Source organism: Vulpes lagopus, chromosome 12 (assembly GCF_018345385.1).
Source record: "Vulpes lagopus strain Blue_001 chromosome 12, ASM1834538v1, whole genome shotgun sequence".
In the NCBI taxonomy this organism is placed as follows: Eukaryota; Metazoa; Chordata; class Mammalia; order Carnivora; family Canidae; genus Vulpes; species Vulpes lagopus.
The window spans coordinates 18,291,151-18,311,571 of NC_054835.1; the positions used below are offsets into that span (position 1 = coordinate 18,291,151).

General features: G+C 54.4%; 1 protein-coding gene and 1 long non-coding RNA gene across 8 annotated transcripts in view; one reads left to right on the forward strand and one right to left on the reverse strand.

Annotated features, from left to right (window-relative positions):
- Nucleotides 1-1,261: 1,261 nt before the first annotated feature.
- Nucleotides 1,262-20,421, forward strand: part of SEZ6 (seizure related 6 homolog) — a 45,845-nt gene continuing 26,685 nt past the window's right edge. The window contains exon 1 of one of the 5 annotated variants that reach the window (XM_041724952.1): nt 1,262-1,833. In XM_041724952.1, the coding sequence (XP_041580886.1) occupies nt 1,779-1,833 (55 nt within the window). In that variant the 5' untranslated portion in view covers nt 1,262-1,778. The remainder of the gene's footprint in view (nt 1,834-20,421) is intronic. The other 4 variants (XM_041724953.1, XM_041724954.1, XM_041724950.1 and 1 more) reach the window with 4 other exon arrangements.
- The window catches only part of LOC121473047, a 49,593-nt gene continuing 31,051 nt past the window's right edge, over nt 1,880-20,421 (reverse strand). For 2 of the 3 annotated variants that reach the window (XR_005983084.1, XR_005983085.1), the window contains exons 4-6: nt 18,296-18,529; nt 8,973-9,151; nt 7,490-8,388 (exon numbers count right to left, since the gene is read on the reverse strand). This is a non-coding gene — a long non-coding RNA (uncharacterized LOC121473047). Of the gene's footprint in view, nt 2,446-7,489; nt 8,389-8,972; nt 9,152-18,295; nt 18,530-20,421 lie in introns of those variants that run through there. The other variant, XR_005983086.1, reaches the window with a different exon arrangement.

The following is a 20,421-nucleotide window of genomic DNA, read 5'->3' on the forward strand; positions in this document are numbered from 1 at the left end:
CTCCTCTGCTGACAACTTTTTCTCCCCTCTGCACCTTTCCTGGCTTCCTCTCCTCATCTCTGATTCTTTTGTCAACTCCCCTTCTTCTGCCAGTCTTCTACTACTGCCCTCTTTTTTCTCAGCTTCTTGAAAGGACTGTCCAGCAATCCTCTCCCAGTGACTCCCTCAGATAATTCCACCTGCCTGATGCCTGGGATTCTTTAGGGTGGTGATTCAGTTCAAGGAGACTCCCCAGAGCTCACAGGAAGAGGATCTGGAAAGAATATGAGGAGCTGAGCTGGAAGACTGTGGAGGCAGTAAGGATCAAAAGACCCTCTGAGGAATAAGACTTAAGAGTAGAAGTCTTGCCACCTGCTTCCAGGATGAAGTCAGGAAGGGCACTGGACAATAACTAGGGTCTGAAAGCTTTGAGGAAGAGCCAAGTTCATGTGAGAAGCACTAATCAAAAAGCTGTCCTTCTCCCTAGGTGCCACAGGGAGTTCAACCCTCTTCTTCCTCTATAGGAAATATCATCAGTCACAGGGTCATGTCCCATTGTGTCCACTGAGGCTTTTCAAGTGAGTCTATCTATGAAGCCAGAATCTCCTAGGTCTAAACATCAGTCTCAGGGATGACACAACTATGAGTGCCCTTTCTGCTGCCCTATGAATCATTGGAGTTCCTGAGCCCAAGTAGAGCCATGGACGTTTATTTTTCCATGTCCTTGAAATGGTACAGCCTCCCTGGCTATTCCCCTGGTCCTCCTTCAAGTGTCCATCTAAAATATCCTAGGGAAATGCTCCCATCCTCCATACCTGTCCCCTTTTCTCCACCAGTTCCAGGAACCTGGGTAGAGATAGGCATGAAGGGTCTGGTCTCACTGGCTATCACTTTGATTTTTCTGGTCCTGTATGTGTGCTGCGGGGCTGCCCGGGGTGGGGAGTATTGCCAAGACAGAGTCCTAGTGACCCTGGGCTGCAAGGGGATCCAGGATACTACCTTCAACTGCCCACAGATTGGCCCAAGTTGCCTCCTGCGAAGACTGTCTTCCCAGGACGTGAATACCACTGGCTTTTAACTATAATATCAGGATAATTAAGCTTTTCTGTGAGCACAGTTTGCTGCTGATGCAGCTGCCTGGAGCCCTGGCATTTATTGAGCGCAAAGTAATAATTTATTGTCCTTTGTACGCACAAAAGCCATCTTCATTATCAGCCCAAGACGGAGCTGCCACAAGGGCACGCGGGCCTCGCCAGCTGCCTCACTGGAGAATGTCTTCCCAGGTCACCCTTGATGCCCTCAGGTACCAGGATGGGGTGGAGTGAGGTGGCGAGAGGGTTGCTCTCCTGGAGAATCAGGTGAGAACCTCACCTCCTTGACAGGCTGCTAATAGGGGAGAGGGTGGCAGGCTTGGCTGGGCGTGGGCAGCCGGGAAGGGAGGGGGCCGTGTGCCCACACTAGCAGGGCAGTTCTTCCCCGGAGCTGGCGGCGGCGGCGCGGGAGCCTGGGCTCCCGCCGCTGGGTCTTCTGCGCCTTTGCTTGAGACTTTACGGTAAACCGCTCCTCCCGCGCCCCCGCCCCCAGCCCCGCGCGGCGATCCCCGGCGCCGACGCCAGGCGCTGGCCGTGGTGCTGATTCTGTCAGGCGCTGGCGGCGGCGGCGGCGGCGGCGGCGGCGGCGGCGGCGGCCCCGCTCCCTCTACCCGGCAAGACCCCGCTCCGTCCCCCGCGCCTACGCCCCGCTGTGCCCCCCGCGTCCCCGCCGTAGCTCCGACCCGGGGCGCGGCCACAACCGGCACCATGCGCTCGGTAGCCCTGCTGCTCCTGCCCTCGCTGCTGGAGCTCCTGGCTCACGGTAAGGGACCCCGGCGTCCGGCGGCAGGACGGGAGCGGGGGCGGGGGCGGGGGCGGGGGCGGGGCGGGGTCCCGGGGGTGGGAAGAGAGGGCAGTACCGCCGCGCAGCCCCGTGCATCTGGCTGCCCCGCGCAAGCACCGCGCTCCGCCGGCTGCGCTGGCCCCCGCGCCGGCCGAGCCGAGCCGGGCGGGGCGCGGGCTCCACCGGCGGGAAGCTGCCGCGGATCCCGCCATTCGCGCCCGGCCAAGACCTCGCCTTTAATCATCTCCCCGGATCTAATGGTATTTCTCTGCTGCAATTCATCACGCCACCCCCTCCCCGCACACACTCACGCGCTCACCCGCGCGCTACCTCGCCACACTCCAGGCGTCTAGCAGCGCCGGGGCGCGTGCAGGAGCGAGGAGAGGGCAAGGGGCAGTCAGTCAGGATGGTCCTGCTGGCCGCCCGCGGTCCCGCCTTCCCTGCTGCCGGCAAACTTCGTTTGACTTTGCTGCCGGTTCCCGGGCGCCTCGGTCCCTCGCTGCGGAGGGATCGAGCCGGATGGCGGCCGGACCCGGGACTGGGACGTCGTTCACCTCCCTCCGCTTCGCGCTGCCACGCCGGAGTCGGAACCTGGAATACAATTCCAGGGAGAAATTCGGGGACCCGGGGACCCATATTCGGCTGCTCGCTCTGACCGCAGCAACTGAGGTCCTAGGCTAGGAACTCTGTCCCCCACCCCACCCCACCCCAAAGTCCTCTCCTTGCACTCTGCCAGAGCTCTTCTCCCTCCGGGCCTGCCGTCCTGCCCAGCCCCAGCCCACCCCACGGCAGCAGACTCACCGCGGGAGGACTGGCACCCACCCCTGCTGCCCCTGGTCCTCCGTTCACAGTCCGGGACTCCAACTTCATTGGTCCCGGGTCGAGGGAAGCTTGGCCATGGAGTGAGCAGCCAGGGAGTGTTGGGGAGAGGATGAGGGCTCTGTGCCTCGGGGGAAGGAAGGTTTCCAAGTCTCGACGGGACCTGCCGCCCAGGCTCAAACAAGCATTCGTCAAAGCTACGGACGCGCCCAGGTCTTTCTTCCACAGCAGCCAGCCGGACTTGTGGGTTCACGGGGATCTTGCTTGGAGTTGGGACCCACCGGCCCTCAAAGTATATGGTTCATAGCTTCTGATGTGGAGTGGGGAGAAGGTGGAAGTTTCTAACCTCCTCGGATCTTTTCAGGCCACGTCGGAGGTCAGGGCAGCGGGGCCAGGACCAGGCTGGGCCCCTGGACGGCAGTTTTCTGCGTTCCCAGGGACACGGAAGCTGCTCTCTGAGCCTCTGGCTCTTGTCGCTCGGGGCCCAGTGTCCTTCCCCGCCCCCTGGCTGCCCATGACTGGTCCTCCCTTGGCTCCCAGAACTCAGAACCTAGTGTTCACGTTCAGGGGCAGCAGGGGGGTGGGGGGTTGTCGCAAAAACCCCACCCTGCTGAGGGCAGGGAGAGGAGGGGAGAAGCCTGTATCTTGGCCCAACCATCCAAGGATGTCCCTGGGAGTTCGGCACCTGTCTTGCAGTCTGGCCATGTCTTGCTCTGGACACCTCCCCTGGGGCTCACTGCCTATGTCTGAAGACTCGGTGTGTGGGTGTGTGGGTCTGAGTGTGAATGTGTGAATCAGGCCCAGTGTGTCTGGATTAACAGATCCAAGTGTGTCTGCACTCAGGAGATCTGGATGTTGGGTGAGAGCTCAGCAGTGAGCCAGTGTGAGGAGTGTGTAAGGCCGAGAGTGTGCCGCACAGCCTCTGCCAGAGAGCTCCCTGCAGGGCTGAAGTGAGACTGCGGGTCTCCAGGAGGATGGCTGGTGTGGATGAGTTGGAGGATCCCCACTGGAGGTATGGGTGCAACAGTTGGGAGGAATCTGTCCATTCTGCGGCCAAGAGCCTGTGTGCCGCCAGTCAGGGTCCCTCCCTGACACACCTAGACCTCTCTAATGTCCATGGGGCCACTTGCCCAAGGGGTATATGTTGTAGTAGTTCACCTGCTGGGCAAGACCTTTATTTTCTCTCCCCAAGGGAGAAGAGGAAGCAGCCCTGCAGTGCCAGGCATGAGGAAAGAGGACCTGGACCAGGGCAAGCCCTAGCATGTCCTTCTATCTCAGTGGAGATTCAAGGTCCTAGTTGGGGTAATGAGTTTCCTCATTGAGAGGCAGTGCATTCAGCCATCTTGGCACTCCTGGGGGCTCCAGCCATGAGAAGGCAGGCCTCGAGCCAGACTTTGAAGCCCAGGTGGCTGAGCACGAGGCCTTGTGGCCTTGAAACTGCTCCCCACCCACCCAAAGCTTGGCTCACACATAGATTGAGGGACACAGCTCTAGGCAGCCCGTGAGATGTTCCTGGGTGCACCCAGAAGTAGCTGAAGGGCCCCAGAGGTCGGAGGCCTTGGAAGGGGGATAAGGGTGAGATCACCCTGGGCCTGGCTCAACCCCTATCCAACTGCGGGGTGGGGAGGATGTGTCGAGATTGGTCTCTGGCTTGAGGGGCGCTTTGGGCCACTGTGATCCTCCAGACCAGAGGGCGGTGCCCCAGCAATCCTGCCACAGTGGGGGAGGAAAGCCATTGGGGTGGCATGTGTCTAGGCCTGCTGTGTCAGTTTAATGATTTTTAATGAGCAATTACCTTTAGTCATTCTCCTAATTTCTGAATATCAATAAAGTTAATTAAACTCTGTGTGTGTGAATGTGGCCTGGGGAGATTGTGAAGGTGGAGACTGGGGTGGGGTTGAGTTTCCTGGGGCAGAGGCTGCCTCCCTGGCCCTGTGACCTTGGACCCAATGCTTCCAGTCTCTAAATTCTGATGGAGTGTGTGGCAGGAAAAAGGAGGGAGGGGACTGCAAGTAGGGGCTGCTCAGTCTGCCAAGAATTAGGGGATGGTGTCTGGGAGGCAAGGCTTGTAGGAGGAAGAAGAGAATGGGGGCTTGGCCTCCAGGAGTCCCAGTGCTGAAAGGGTTAACAAACCAGGGCTGCCTTAACCTAAAATGGTAATTGCTGCTTCCCGCAGACTCAGTGGGAGGTGCGGGATTCTAACAGAACATTTCAGAGTCAGGGGGCTGCAGCGAAGCAGCGCAAGCCAGGTCCTCCTCCCTGCCTCGAAGTCTGGCACTTGGGGGTCAGGAAGTGGCCACTGGGGATAAGGCCCCTTGGGAGGCAGTCTAGATTTCACTCAGAACCCCAGAGGTAGACTTGGCAGACAAGAGGCTCCCCTAGGCTTCTGAGGAGACTAGAGGACCCAGAGATTGCCATGGATGGAAGGGGAAGTCCAGGTTGGCTTCTTGCCCCTCATGGGTCTAAGCTCATCAGGCTTGGCAGGCCTTGGCGGCCATCCCAGCCTCCTCAGCAGGGTGGCAGCTTAAAATGCCTTGGGGACAATAATAGGGAGTGAGGCGACACAGGGGCTGGGCTTAATTAGAAACTGGGCTTAATTAGATCTTTCATGCCCCCCCCCCCCACCTTGGCTGCCCGAATGGTGGGAGGGCTTCAGAAAGTCGGCTTTTGTGAGCCCCTCCTTCCACCCAGACAGGGGCGACCAAGCCCTTCAGCCTGCCTCCACTATGTCCCCATCCCTCCTCTGGGGGCCAGCAGGTGCTGGCTGGTCTCAGCTCAGGGATGTTGCGCCCCCGCCTGGGCAGAAATGTCAGAGCTGTGTACCCCGCCCCCAAACAAGAAAGATGTGAGGAAAGGCCTAGAGGTAAGGATTACTTTTGTGAAGGAACCTCTTGGCCCTGAAGGCTAAGAGCCCAGGTTCCCCTGTGTGGCCTCAGGCATGCCTCTGCCCTCTCTAAGTCTCTACTTTCTGAAGCATTCAATGTAAAGTTGCACCAAACTGATGGTTGCCAAGCCTGGTTGTGGCCTCCAAGGGCTTGTCAAGTCAGGCAGATTTCTGGGTCCCCAGCTTTCTGGCTTGCTCTGAAGGAGAAAGAGCCAAGATCTATATGTAAGAGTAGAGCGTCGGGGAGACGATGCTGCTAGCCATGGTCAGCAGCTGGGAGGTAAGGGAAAGGCCCGTCCCAGACTAATTCCAGCAGGAAGCACCTGATCCAGGAAGCCCACTCGCCCAGCCAGGCCATTCAATTTGCCAAACTATCCATGTCCTCAACAGCTCCTGGGCTCTTACCATTCCTTCTGCCTGAAATTCTTTTCCCCTCCTGGGCCAATCTCATTCCATCTCATGCTTTGGGTCTAGCTGTGGTTGACACTTCATGCAATTCTTCAGTATATATTTATGATTCTTCAGGGGAAGCTTCACCTGACCTCCAGCCCGTGTCAGGGGACTCTTGGCCTCCCACTATCCCCTGGTTTCCCTCATTAAGGTATCTATCTTGTTGAGTCACGAGTGCCTGGCTGCTTGATGCTTCTCTCCAGGAGCAAAACTGAACTGAGAAAGGAGACAGCCAAGTCTGTTTTGCTGAGCCCCTCTATGTTGGGGCAATTCCAGAATTCCTATCTGGAAGAAGTTTAGGGTCAGAAAGGAGAGATTGGTGCATGGCAGCTGAGACTGTGTCTTGAGGCTGAGTTTGCGTAGCAAGCACACTATTTTTACATAGATTGTATGTTAGGATTTTTTCCTTTTCCTAAGAGTTGGCCAATTATCCCCACTGTAAATTATAGCCTTTACTTCGTCTTTTCCTTCCACAAATTATGCTGTCACATCGTCAGCGTGAGGTGGCTTGAGGGTGGGATGCTGATGGCCATTCTGAGAAAGCTAAAGCCTCTCTCCAGCCACCCCTTAGTGCCATTACTGCTTGTGTCCCCAGTGGCACAGAGCCTAGCACACGACAGATATTAAATGTATATTGAATAGATTCATGAGAGTTGCACGTGTGGACAGTGGTGGAGTTAAGCCCGGAGCCCAGTCTTCTGGACTCCCTCCCATGGCACCTGCCTACCACGTCTGCTGGCTGAGAGAGGAGCCCTATTTGAAATTAAGGACGGAAGTAAGGGAGGGACAAACCCATTTCATCTGGCTTCTCATCATAGCCCCCTCCTCCATCTCAGCTTCAGCCATCTTTATAAAGCTTAGAGGGACCAACATGAAGCCTTGGGAGCAGCCCTGAGTTTAACATACCCTTGAATGGAAAAGTGGGGACCCTGGGCATCATCCAAGATCATAATAATTCATGTCCACAAAGCCTTCACATCTCCTGAAACAACAGTCCCTGGAGTACCTGTATTCACAATTCACTCATTCACTTCACAAACATGTACTGAGGTATGAGGCCTAGCCCAGAACCCTCAGACCAAGCCCTTCACATGCTTTTTCTATTTAATACAAGAGACTAGCTATCCCCACTTTACAGATGGGAAAACTGAGCTTCAGAGAGATTAAGTCACGGACCCTGGACTTCACAGCCAATAAGTAGGCAGGCTACTCCAAAATGCCTGCCTATTTTGCAAAGCCTGTCTACAGACAGCACTGTGTCTGCTCCCCCAGCCAGAGGCAGAGCTTTAGTACAGGCACATGTGAACCCAGGATACTATCACTATTATCATCACTATAATAACAATACTAGCAAGCATTTGTTAGGTACCAACTACGTGCCAGGCACTGTGCTAAATGCTTTCCATACTCTATTTTTTTTTAAGATTTTTATTTGTTTATTCATGAGAGACACACACAGAGAGAGAGAGAGAGAGGCAGAGACACAGGCAGAGGGAGAAGCAGGCTCCATGCAGGGAGCCTGATGCAGGACTCAATCCTGGGACTCCAGGATCACGCCCTGGGCTGAAGGCAGGCACTAAACTGCTGAGCCACCCAGGGATCCCCGCTTTCCATACTCTAGATAGCAGCTACTATCTGCATTTTATAGGTCAAGTTGAAGCCCATGTTGTCACGGAGACCCATAAATGGCACCTTTCTTCTGGCCCATTTCTGATGATGACAGTGACTTATCTTCCTGATATCTACCCTCAGTCCTCACTGCTGTAGATTAGGGACATTTTATCTTGCTCAGTTCTTAGTGGCAAGGAATAAAACATTCTCTGACACTGGGAGACCAGGACAGAGTATGAAGCTGGGAGTCAAGTGAATCTTGGTCTTGGCTCAGAAGTCCGTGACCTTGAGTGACTCATTCTTCCAGCATTTGGGAATGAGAAGACCTTGTCATTCCTTGTTGGATGAGAAGACCAGTCAATCCTGTCTTAGCCTCTGGGCTGCCCCACCCTACCCCCAAGTACCCCCTGCTGAGGCCCAGTACCACCACCATCCCACAACCCCCAGGCAGGAAAGCCCAAACTTGCCTGAAGCTCAACTCATCTCCTAGACAGGGCCAGGTGCCAAGCCTGCCCCAGCTTCCCTCCACCTGCCTACCTGCCACCCAGCTGCCAGCCCTGGGAGGGAAGATCGATGCTGCAGCCGCCAGCAGTGTTGTTGGTCATCGATTGTTGAGATTTCTCAGCAGGCTCTGGAGCAAACAAACCTGCCGCTTCTTCAACAACAATCCTGGTCTCCAGCTACAGAGTCTGCAGCCTTGCTGGCAGGCAGGCTGGCGGGAAGGGGAGGGGGTGAGAGGTCCTGGCTGGGCCCAGCAGGGATAAGGGACTCTGCCAGGAGATGAGAAGAAACTGAGTGGTCATGGGAAGGGAGGCAACAGAGAGACCAGGCCAAGATGCTAGGGTGAACCTTAAATCCACGCATGCGTTGTTTGGACCAACCTCTGAGTATTTGCTCAGCCATTTTTCCATTTCTGGAATGCCATCCTGTGTCCCTCTCCTTATTTCAGTTCTCTCACCCTCTCTTTTCCTGATCAGCCCAGAGGGCTCTCTGTTCTCTAAAAGCTAAATGCCTCCCCTTAGGAACTTAGCCTGACAATCCTTCATCCACTCATCCATTCTCCATTCAACAACCCTCTATTCAGCCCCTATCAGGTGCTTTGATAGGCAAGAATACAACATAATCATCATCCTAAAGGAACCCAGTTTGGAGAGGGAGATGCCTTCTAATAAGCTCAATTCTGACTGCCTCCAAAGTTAGACCTGGACCCTCTGATTTTAATTAAATGAGATACAAATGAGATGCCAAACAGCATCTATGTATGTGATCCAACCACTTGGTCTTTGAAAGCACAGGAGATTCCTAGCCAGGGATTGCTCTGGGTCAGTTTCTTGTCTGAGGCTAGAGGGCTCACCTTTTTGGTCTTTGGGGGTCCAGTAAGCCTCTGGAATCCCTGGGCCAGGGCAGCTCCGGTGGCGCAGCAGTTTAGCGCTGCCTGCAGTCCAGGGCGTGATCCTGGAGACCCAGGATCGAGTCCCATGCCGGGCTCTCTTCATGGAGCCTGCTTCTCTCTGTGCCTCTCTCTCTGTGTCTCTATGAATGAATAAATAAAAAATCTTTAAAAAAAATGGAATCCCTGGGCCAGGCCATTGTGGTACCCTCCATCATAACTTTTCCCATCTTTGCTGTGACTAGGTGTCCCTAACCCCCAAACAGAGCAGTTGCAGGGCCGCTCCTGGCAACAAGTCCAGTTCTGTGCTGCAGAATGCAAGCGGTGGGTCTCTTCCTGCCCGGGCCCCACCTCATGCAGTCTCTAGGGTCCCAGCCAGAATCTTGACACCCTGGCATCAACCTCACCATCTCCTTGGTCCCCCACTCATTCTCTCCCCACAGGCTCCTCTCTCTACCCCCAGGACCCTCCTCCCTGCTGGTCATTGGGCTGGAAGGACAGAGAGGATAGCCCCTATGAAAATTGCCTAAACCACTAAGCACTCCTACACAGATGCTCATTTGCATGTTGTTTTATCCCCCTTTGCATTCTTGCTCCTTATTAACGTCACAGAAGCAGACCCTGCCTCTCCCCACTCCTAGACCAGATCCCTCCACCCCACCCCCCACAGCTTTCCCTCCCTGCCAGCCCAGCAGCTGAGCACCAGCTCCTTTGTCCCCCAGGCAGCCACCTGCTGAGTGTCTGGCCTGGGTCCCATCAACCAGCAGGTGCCTAGGGAGTCCCAGAGCCTGAGAGGGGGGCTATCGGGCAGTGTGGAGAGCCAACTCGTGCCTCAGGGAAGAAGGGGCATCAGCTAAGGAAGAATAGAAGAGTGTTCATCAGGGAACCAGGACCTCCAGGACTTAAACCCAGTCCTGGCTCTTGCTGGCTGGCTGAGCTTGTGCAAATCATGTCCCTTTCCTGTGCCTCAGTCTCCTTGGGGATTCATGCTGCCCATCCTACCTCTTTCATTGAACAGCATCGAGATCAAAGGAAATCAGAGGGGGTGGTGATGGAAGGAAACCAAAAGCCTCACTTGGGGTGGTGGTCCTTCAATAGCCAGAGCTGTCTAGTACCAAGAGGGGCTGATTTTCAGATTGTCAGTGGAAGAGCCCAGTGCTGAACTGTCAAAGGCAGGGATGGAGAGTGAGCACCAGCTGTACAGTAGGTATGAAGGTTAGCAGTACAGAGGTATGACGGTTGGATTCAGGGTGCTTCTAAGGGCCTTTGACCCTTGCTTGTTGCTCCCATGGACACTGTCTTAGACATCATTTACATTTAGCAAGGGGATGTGTTAGTGATTTGAAACATCTGGTCTGGCAGCTGGCAGGTCTCCTTCTGTCATGAGGCCCTATTTTCTGGCTGGTTAGAGGAAATGGGGGAAAGAGAGTCACCTTCTTTTGAGGACAGAAGAGCCTCTGGCATCTCCAGGCAAATGCATGAAGGTGGGATGAAACAAGGCATGCCTGAGAGAGGTCATTAGAGCATTTATTTATCTAGCCTCCCCTTGTCCCCTTCCCTCATTTCCCATTCACTTCTTGCCCATCCCCTACTAGAGCCCTAGCTGTGCCCAGCTGGGTCCAGCCACCTCCATCCCATCTTCCCTTTGGCCTGCCAGTCAGGTCAGGGAAGAGAACTGCTGCTTAGATTGACGTGGTGTTCCTGAGACTCTAGCCACCTGGGTGGTACCCTGAGTCTGGTCTCTACTGCACCTGTATCCTTGATGCACCTGTATCCCCAGGGTAGGGAAGGGCCTCAAACAGACAAGACTAGAGGGGATAGGGAAGGAGGACTTAGCCCTCTCAATTCAAAGCAATCATACACCCAACCTGGTAGGGTCCTTGGAGGTCAAAACAAGGTTGGGACAAGAGGGAAGTCTGAAGGGATGGGGGCTGTGCACCTGGGTCTATCTGGTATTTCTGAGTCTTGGGAAGAAAAGTCCCAGATATGAAAAGAGCCCTGTCTGTGTGCATCTCTACCTGGCTTGTCCATTTTTCCCTTGGCGTTTGTATGTCCCTGCATACCTGGGTACTTCTATCCCTGCACCCTTGGGACTGTGGCCCTGAGTGTAGGCATAGCAGGTCTCAGCTGAGGGTGGTGTTTCCCCCTCCCTGTAGCTCCCTCCATCCTTTTCCTCCCCAACTTTGGGCTCCATTGACCCCTCGAGGAGACTTATAGCTGGAACTGCTGCTGCTATTTTTGGCAGCTCTGCACCCCTCCCCTCCCCCACTCAGGCTTGCTGGGGAAGTGGGGAGGATAGGCAGAGCCTGAGGAGCCTCACAGTGTAGAATGCTGGGTGGGTAAAGCCCTCTCTCCTCAGTCCTACAAGGCTGTGGAGGCAAGGGGAGCGTGGACTTGTCCATAGGTGCAGGGCCTATACTCTGGGGCAGATCAGGCTCCATCCCACCTGCTTGGGCCTGGAAGAAGGTCCCAGGCTGTTCTCTTCATACCTTCTCCCCAAGTTTCTGAGAGTCCAGGCCCCAGTGACTCTTCCTGAAGCTGTTTGGAAGTAAGGCAGGAGCTCCTAGGTCTTCCCCATAGAAGCTGGAGAGTCAGAAGGGCTCAAAGTATCAGGAAGTTCAATGGAGGGAGCACACCTGGATGAGATGACACTCCACCTCTAGGTACCTCTGGTACTATCATGGCACTTCCCAAAGAGGTTTCAGCCCTAGACTCTTGGGACGCCTGGGTCCCTCCCCACCACTGCCCCAGATGCTCTGGAAACTGGCACCAGCTGGAAGGGGGTAGGCTACAGCAGTCCAAAGGGTATGATCTGGAGGACTGAGCAGGTAGGCAGTTCTGGCTTCCTCAGAGTGGATGCCCTCTAGGCTCTGGATACCCTTGCTTTCTGAGGCCCTTTGTTCCTATATCTGTTTTCATCTGTCTCTTGAGTTTATCAGGGCAGATGTAGCCCCAGGTCAGCTTCGGGGCCCAGCTAGACCACTTCCCACAGCTGTCTTGTTCTCTAACTATGGGATGGGGAGGATTAATCAAGTAGTGCAGCTGAATAGGCCAGCAGACCCTGGCACACCATAAGTGCTCAAAAATATTCAATCCCTCCCTAGGTTCTCTTCTCACACTTCCGTCCTCCACCTCCCTGGTTGTTCCCACACACACACATGCATGCACATACATGCACATATAGATACATTATATGTACTCACACATGTACATACATACATACAGCCTAGCCTTCCAAGTGCTTAGCAAATACTGGCCAACAGATAGATGTGAGGAGACCAGGGTCCACTGCCATACCAAAGGAAAGTGATAAGTCAAAAGAGCACAGTGCTCCACACTGCCAGTCCCCCACCTTCACCTTTACCACCAACCAAGGGGCTCCAACAGCTCCTGAGTTTGGGTACCACCCATAAAGACAGGACTGTGACTCTCCACCAAACCTACCCAAAGACTCTAAGAAGCCAGAACCTGAATACTGTATGAAAAACCAGCCATATCCAGAGAAGGCAAGACAAGTTCAAGGTCACACAGCCTGTCAGTGGAGAGCTACTTTCATGCTGGGATCAGGGTTCTGACAAGGCATCACCAGGCTCCTCTGCCTCACAGCTAAGAACAAATACTCTAGTGACTCCATAGGCAGAGAGTGGCCACAGCATACACCAACCAGGGCAGCCCAGGGATCTGGGTTCAGCACCCTCCATCCCTAGCCAAATCCCCCAATCCATCTCCTCTCAGATGCAGCTGACAAAAGCAGCCACAGGGCAAAAATCACAGGTCTGGGAGGGGACTTTGGCCCTGGTACACAGAAGAAGCCCCTTCATGTGACTTAGAGGCCCCAGAATCTTAGGGCTACCCTGCTGTTAATTCAGCTCAGCAGCAAACACAAGCACTGGGAGTAATCCCAATTGTATTGGTTTTTGAACTTCAGGATGCGGGCTAGGAGGGGGCAGCAGCCCAGAGATGCCAGTCTGGGACTTGGAAGCTACCTACTCTGGGGCCCTGGCACCCTGTGGCCCTGTCTTGCAGGGTGGGATGGCTGGGAGGAACTGTCCATGGTAGGTACCTGGAGTAAGGCAAGGGCAGAGAATGGAGGGGATGGTTGCTCCTCCCTAGATCAACTCCAGTTGCCCAACTTCAGCACTGGGCTGCCTGAGTTGGTCCTGATCCTGGCACCAGGGAGAATCCAATCCCTGCCCTTACAGCCTTCCTTGTCCCACCTAACATTCTTAAAGTTTTTCATTCAGAGAAATATATTCCTGCTGCTGACAAGGTGGTGATTGGAGAATTAGTGCTGGGGGAGGGCTGACCTGAGCACCCAGCTCAGTGCCAAGTCCCTTCCCTGCCCTGGCCACACTACTTTGAGTTGGTGTAATTGGGGTGGAGCATGACAGATTGACTGGTTAACAGGCTGGTGAGGGAGGTGATGCCACAGGGACCCCTGCTGTTCCTCCCACTCCTCCAGTCTGCTCCAGGGGTAAGGGTCAATTCTACTGCCCCCACTCCAAAGCCACTCCTACCCTTTCCCTTGGGGACCCCAGTCCTGTGCCACTTGCCCAAGCTCCAGGAACTGTGGGCAGGCAGAGCTAGGGCCCCCAGGTTCCCAGGGCCAGCAGGCAAGCAGGAGAGGGGAACGCAGGGCTGCAGGGGAAGGTGGAGCACGCAGCAGGTGATGCTGTAGCAGAGGCCTCATTAATCACTTCTCCAGCCCCCAGCTCTGCAGTGGTGAGACCATATTAGATTTTAAATTGGAAAGCAGAGAACATGGCAGTTAGCTGGGAGCTCCCTCTACCCTGGGCCCCTGGTCATATAGCCTCAAAGGAGGTAGGGTGCAGTGGGGAGAAGAGAAGGGAGTTGGCCCCACCGCGTTCCAGAGCCCTATTCCCACCCCCCCTCCCCTGTGTACCCAGGGCCTGAGAGACTGTCCAGGCCACAGGGCCCTGGGAAGGGTCAAGTAAGGGTCCAAGAAGGGGGCAGAGTGAAAAGGAGGGAGCACAGCAGCGCCCTTGGAGAAAAGTACAGCCCTTCTGGGAGCAGTGCCTTTTTTGGGCTTGAGGACTGTATGAAGTCAGGTTGCAGGGTGTGGCATCCATGGGCAAGGACAAATGGTAGCGACTTGTGGCCCATGCATGTGTTTGGACCTGTGTGCACATGCTCACATATACCCATGGATCCACATACTCACACATGCACACACACATGCTCACAGAAAGCAGCAGCTCAGTGTGGCAGAAATTTTGAGCCCAGGCTATGGACCATGCAAACCCGATTCAAACCCCTTATTTGCCATTTTCTTCCAGTATGAACTAGGATAATTTACTTTGCTTCTCAGTCTTGGTTCCTTCCCATGTAAAGTGGAAAATACTGATTCCAAGCATGGAGAGCTGCTGATCTGAGTGGAAGACAACTCTCTGGGAGGCCCACGCCTGACCCATAGAGAGTGCTCAATAACTGTGAGTGCCCTGCCATGACCTTCAGGCCAGGCAGCTGCTCTGGGGCTGCCCTAGGAGCCCCGGGGAGTGGCAGGCCAGGCTCCCTGCCCCCCTGTGCTCCTGAATGGGCACTGAGGTTGCAGCAAATCAACCAATCACAATGGGCATTGTCATGGGACATTCACATAGTCTGGCCCCATCCTGGGCCAAATCACAGGAGGCCAAGCCTTCCTAGCTGTCTGCCACCCACAAAGTCCTCCTAAACTGCCTCTACCTCAACTCCCCAAATTGCCCATCCCCTCAGAACACCAGTGCTCAGTCAAGGTTGGGAAGCCAACATCATCGGTGGGCAGCACTCATCCTTCCCAAGGGGGTGAGTGGTGATAGGCCCAGTTCTCATAAGACCCTTATGAAAAATCTAAAGAGTACCAGGGTTCCTTGTCATTTCTCCTGCCCAACCCCAGTCCCCAGTTTTCCAGACTCAAAGGAGGGAAACAAATACTGCCATGCCATCTTAACTCTTCTCTGAGACCCCTGCTTTAGGCTCTTTCCTGCTGAGAGGCAGTGAATACTACAAGAGGTCAGGTGTGAGCTACACTTCCATTATGGTAGCCTTAACCACATGTGGCCATTTAAATGTAAATTCATTAACATGAATTAAAATTTAAAACTCAGTTTCTCAGTCTTCATTTCAAGTGCTCAATATCCATGAGTGGCTACTGGCTATCATATTGGACATGCAGATATAAAATGTTTCCCTCATCATAAAAAGTTCTATCAAGAGCACTGCTCCGGGCTGGACCACCCCCGGGTTTGAATCTGATACATTCAAATTAGTAGTCTTGGAAACTGCACTCCCTGGGTCCCAGTTTCTCCATCTATAAATAGAATAATAAAAGTTCATATCTCATAGAGTTATAATGAGAATTCAATGAGTTAATTCCAGTAAAGTGCTTCGAGTGGTGCTGTGCAGGTGATAAGTTCTCAGTCAACAGTAGCATTCCATAGTTTTATTCACAAGGTCCTTTGTGACTCACTGGATCCTGGAAGGTGAGAGCTGGCAGGGCCCTCAGATACTTTTCCCATTTTACCAGTGAGGAATTGGAGGCTCAGGTTCAGGAAGTGATTTGTGTAAGGAAACCCAGCCTGTGAGGGGCTGGACCAGGACCAGGCGGGCTGACTCCTGGCAGGGGGCCACTACCTATCCCCACCCCGGCTCTCTCCATCTGACAAGAAGACCCCAACCCTGAGTTGCCAAAGCTCAGGATTATCCACCACCCCAACCCAGGATAGTGAGGGACAAAGCTGCCCCCAGCAGCTCAGGAAAAGTGAACTCTCTGTCCCTGGAGGTTTGCCACAGATGGTATACAGCCCTGTAAGTTTTAGAGAGTTTACTCTTCAGAGCAATTGGGCAAGATGTTCTCTGAGTCCCAACATCCTGAGTCCCGGCCCTGCCCCAAGTCTGCTGTGTGACCTGGAAAGCCTTTTTGTTTTGTTTGTTTTGTTTTGTTTTGTTTTGTGTTTTTTGTTTTTATTTCATTTATTTATTCATGAAAGACACACTGAGAGAGAGAGAGGCAGGCTCCATGCAGGGAGCCCAATGTGGGACTCCATCCTGGGACCCTAGGATCATGCCCTGGGCTGAAGGCAGGTGCTCAACCATTAAGCTACACAGGCGTCCCTGGAAAGCCTTTTTGACTCAGTTTCCTCCTGCATAAGAGGGGGAGTGAGTAGTTCACATGGGCTCAGATTCTAGGGATCAGCAACTTCCTTGCCTGGAGCCTAGCCAGGAGGAAGTGCCCTCATTCATATCTGTCCTCCGGACTTGACTGGACTGCAGTCAAGTCTTGGAGTTGACCAAGAAAGGATAGTAGAAGGGTGTGATGGGGAGGGTGGTCAGTTGCAGAGAAAAAGAGGGTAGTCTGGGGTCAGGGACCCAGAGCACTATCTGTGCTGACAGATACTCTTCATGGATTGCCAGTTGAGGCTGTGCTGGGGAACTGCCAAGGGCTGGCTGCCCATCCTTTCCCTGTAGAACCCGCCCCTGCCCGCCTCTGCCCTCCCCTGCCCACCCCTACTGGACAAGGGCCAGGCACTTTGGGGAGAAGGGAGCCTTCCAAGTGTGCAGATAGGCAGAATCCTTGAGCCCACCCTTCACTGTGCCAAGTACCAGGGGTCAGTATTTGTGGGCAGAGACGTGGAAAGAGAGGTGCCTCATGCTGGATCCTTGCCCACAGACACAAGTAGTACATGTCCTGAGGGCCCACCAGGAGGTGTCCCCAGGAGGTCAGAGGAGGGAGCTATTGTCACTCATTGGGCCAGCAGTGATGGCTCCCCAGAAGGGGTATAGGAGCTGGGGCTAGTAGGATGGGGAGGGTTTAAAGAGATAAAGGAACACTGAGTAAATGGGGCAGGAGGAGGAAAGCATTTGTTCTGGCAGAGAAGATCCCTTTGAGTGTATCTCTATGCCCACTCCAACCATGCCCCTGCAAGACACCACCAAGACTTCCTTCCCCATCACCCCAAGCTGCCAGGGTTCCCAGTATAAGTGCCCTAGCATAGTGTGGCCAGGCTGCTGGAGGGACAGTCAGGAGGCCCCAGTGAAGGCAGTGGACAGAGCTGAGCGATGGAGCTATCCAGCTCTGGGTTCTAGTCCCAGGCTTGCCATTCTTCAGCCATGAGACCTTGGATAAGTTACTTAGCTGTTCTGGCCCCAAATGTCTTTATCTTTGGGGATAATGACCCAAAGCTTGGTAGAGTAAGGGAGGGGATAAGAGTGGCATGTGAAGGCATAGAGCACATGCTGGGCACACAGTGAGCACTGAGTACTGGCAGCTGACACCTGCCCCAGTTGCCTTGGCTCCAGACCACAAAAGGTAGAATGTGTTCATTCAGGCTCTGCCATATATTCTGGGTGACCTTAGAGAAGCCACACCCCAGCTTTGGGCCTCAGTTTCCCCATTTGTCATACAGGGAGTATGTTGCCTTTCCTGTTGGTACAAGTAGTCAGATAACAGGAAACCTACCTCAGATGCAGGGATACTGTGTGGTAATTACTACAGTAGCACATGGAATCAGAAGCCTCTAGAATTGGACCTCAGGCCTCAGGGGCCCTAGGTGGCCCTGCTAGCCTCTAGCTAGGGCCTCTTATTTCAGGGGCAGACTTGGGCCCAGGGTACTGTAACTATGGAGACCAGTCTCTGGCTCTGGGGAGCTCAAGCACTCTCACTCCCAGGACCTCTCTTCCCTCCCTTGGGCTCTGGGATAATGAGGGCCTGCAGGGGCCAGGCCCTCACTAATCCCCTATTAAAACTTGAAAGGGGCCAGGAAACCTCCAGAATAAACTCATTAACTTTTATGGGATAATAAATGTATCGCATTAAATTCTCATTCTTATGCTGGGCCAGCTTAACCTCCAGAACCCAGAGGGGTGGGCTCCCAGCCCACTGTATCCCCAGACTCCCCCTATACCCACCTGCTGTCCTCCTCCCTGCCCCCTCACAACCCCAGCTGAGAGCTGGTGCTACTACAAGGTAGGGATCAAGGCTGGCCTCATCTCAGAACTTTGGGCACCCCTCCCTGTGCTGGCTTTGGCTTCATCCTTAGGAGGCTAGCAGCTGTGGCCCTGGAGTGGGAATGCCTGGCACCTCTGCAGGAAGATAGTTATCAGAGTGACAGAGGCCCTTCTGCCTTCACAGAGGATGGGGTGGGGCTGGCAGATGTGAGCATAGGCCAGTCTCTAGATGGCCCTCACCAAACCCAAATGTCCCCACTCCACAGATGGAGAAACAGAGGCCCAAGTGGGCAGTCCCCTGCCCCAGTCACAGAACCCGTGAGGTGTAGATTTGGGATTCAAACCTGAGTTTTTCTGGCTGTCTGGTGCAGGATGATTTGCAGAAACAATAGCACCAAATAGGGCAGCCCAGCTGGCCCTGAGGTGGCATCTGGAGTCTATTGCCCAGTGCAGCAGGTCTCCCCAGGCAGGGCCACTTCATAATGACCCCAGTCCTTCATCACTGCCTCCACAGACCAATTCCAGCTCCACAGTCCACCAGCTGCCTCTTGGGTCTCAGTGAGCCTCAGTTTTCCCATCTATAAGACAGGAATGATAACACTTACCTAGTTGGATGTTATGAAGAAAAGTCCCCAGTGTTCAGGCTTCCGCTAAACAGAGGCTAGAGGACTCCCTGACCCCCATCCACCCCCTACCCCCATCCAATCCGGGGCGTTCAGGGTGGAGCAGAGGACTCTCATCTCTACCCTTACCAAGCTGGGCCCTGGGGAGGAGAGGGCAGGGCAGGTGGCCTTCCCCGGGAGGCCTCGTCTGGGCCTGGTGGGGAGGGGCCTCCAATCCCTAGAGGGGCCATGGTGGGGGGTGGGGGAAGAGGAGAAGAGGGACGCTCGGGCTGGGAGGCAGGAGCGGGAGAGAATCCACCGGGGAGGCATCCTGAATGGCTCATTAGTGCCGATGAAAGCCTTTTTTCATTTCGTCTAAATACTTTAAACAGGGCTCCCTCCGATGTCTATTTGCATAGCTTAAGAGCTAATGCGGGGGGAGGGCCTAGGCGGAGGCAGGGCCACACCAGGGCGGGGGTGCTGCTGGGGAGCTCCGGGGCTCCGAGGAGGAGGGGATGGCGGGTGAGGGGAGGAGAGGGGGGTTTCCCGGACCCAGCCCTCTACAGGGAAGAAGCCCTGGGCCCTGCGTCCTTTCCCGAGGAGAGGAGAGAGGGGCAGCCAGGAGAGTGCATTCCTGCAGTCTGGCACCAGTTGGAGGAGACAGGTGGGGATTTGGGGGACCTGTCCACCTCCTCCAGGCAGACCTTGGAGGCAGCTGCCCTTTGCATGACTAGTGTAGTAATATCCTCATTTAACAGATGAGGATGCTGACATTCTCAGGGTCACACACACTGCCACCCACTAGGGAACATGTTCCCTCAGAGAGGAGAAGCCTGGTCCTGGTCCAGCCTCTCCTCAGTGTTGCCCTGCCAGGAGTGGGTGGGGGCTGCCTGGCCTCCACTCTGTGGCCTCTCCCTCAATGCTTCCCTCAAAACTAAAATTTAGAGCAGTAAGATTCTCTGAAAACCCATCCAATGTGCCCATTTTACAGCAGCGAACACAAAAATTCTGAGAGGCAATTTGCTGGGCTCAAGTGAGATTTAAGAGGCGGAACTAACACTTGAACCCAGGTATGTGGGACACAGTGCCCCTGTCCAGAGAAACCAGTGTTATTGATTTCTGGTTTGGGGTCCAGACTCAGATATGCTTTGGGCATGAGGTGGGTGCTCTCTCGGTCCCACCCAGAAGGCTTCCTGAAGGTCCAGAGCAGCTCAGGCTCAACTCAGGTTCCAGATGCCAGCTCTACTTCCAAACTGCATGAGACCTTGGACAAGTCCATTCTCTCTCTGAGCCTTAGTCTCCTTGGCTATCTAGAGACTTCTTTACTGGATAGCTCCACTCTCCTGTGAGGCAGGCTAGTATCCTGGGAAGACTAAGGCTTTGAAGCCAGATGGGCATAAGTTCAAATCCCAGCTCCATCACTGTGTGACTGAGCGAGTCCTCACCCCAGCTCTCTAGGCTTTGGCTTCTTTGTAATTCCCATCTCTCAGAATTGTAGCATCAATTTAATAATACAAGATCTGGGAACAGCCTGACTCAGTGTCTGGCAAACAGTAGGTACCTGATGAGACTGAGCATGTGGGTCCCTGACACCCCTGTTCCCTATGCCCTGCATCACACACTCCCTTCTGTCAATCTCTGCACCTTTGAACTCAGCCCAGGCAGAGACCCTGAGAAATCTGGTGGTAGGGAGGGTAGGTCACAAGGCCTCAGGCTTCCATCAGAGTCATCCAGGAGATCTGGAGATGCCCTCTCCCCAGAAATGGCTTGTCTCCCGGAAATTGTCTTACCCTCTCTGACAGTGGGTAGCATCCTCTGGGACCAAGTGGCAGCTGATTACGGAATCAATTTGCTTGTTTGATATGCTG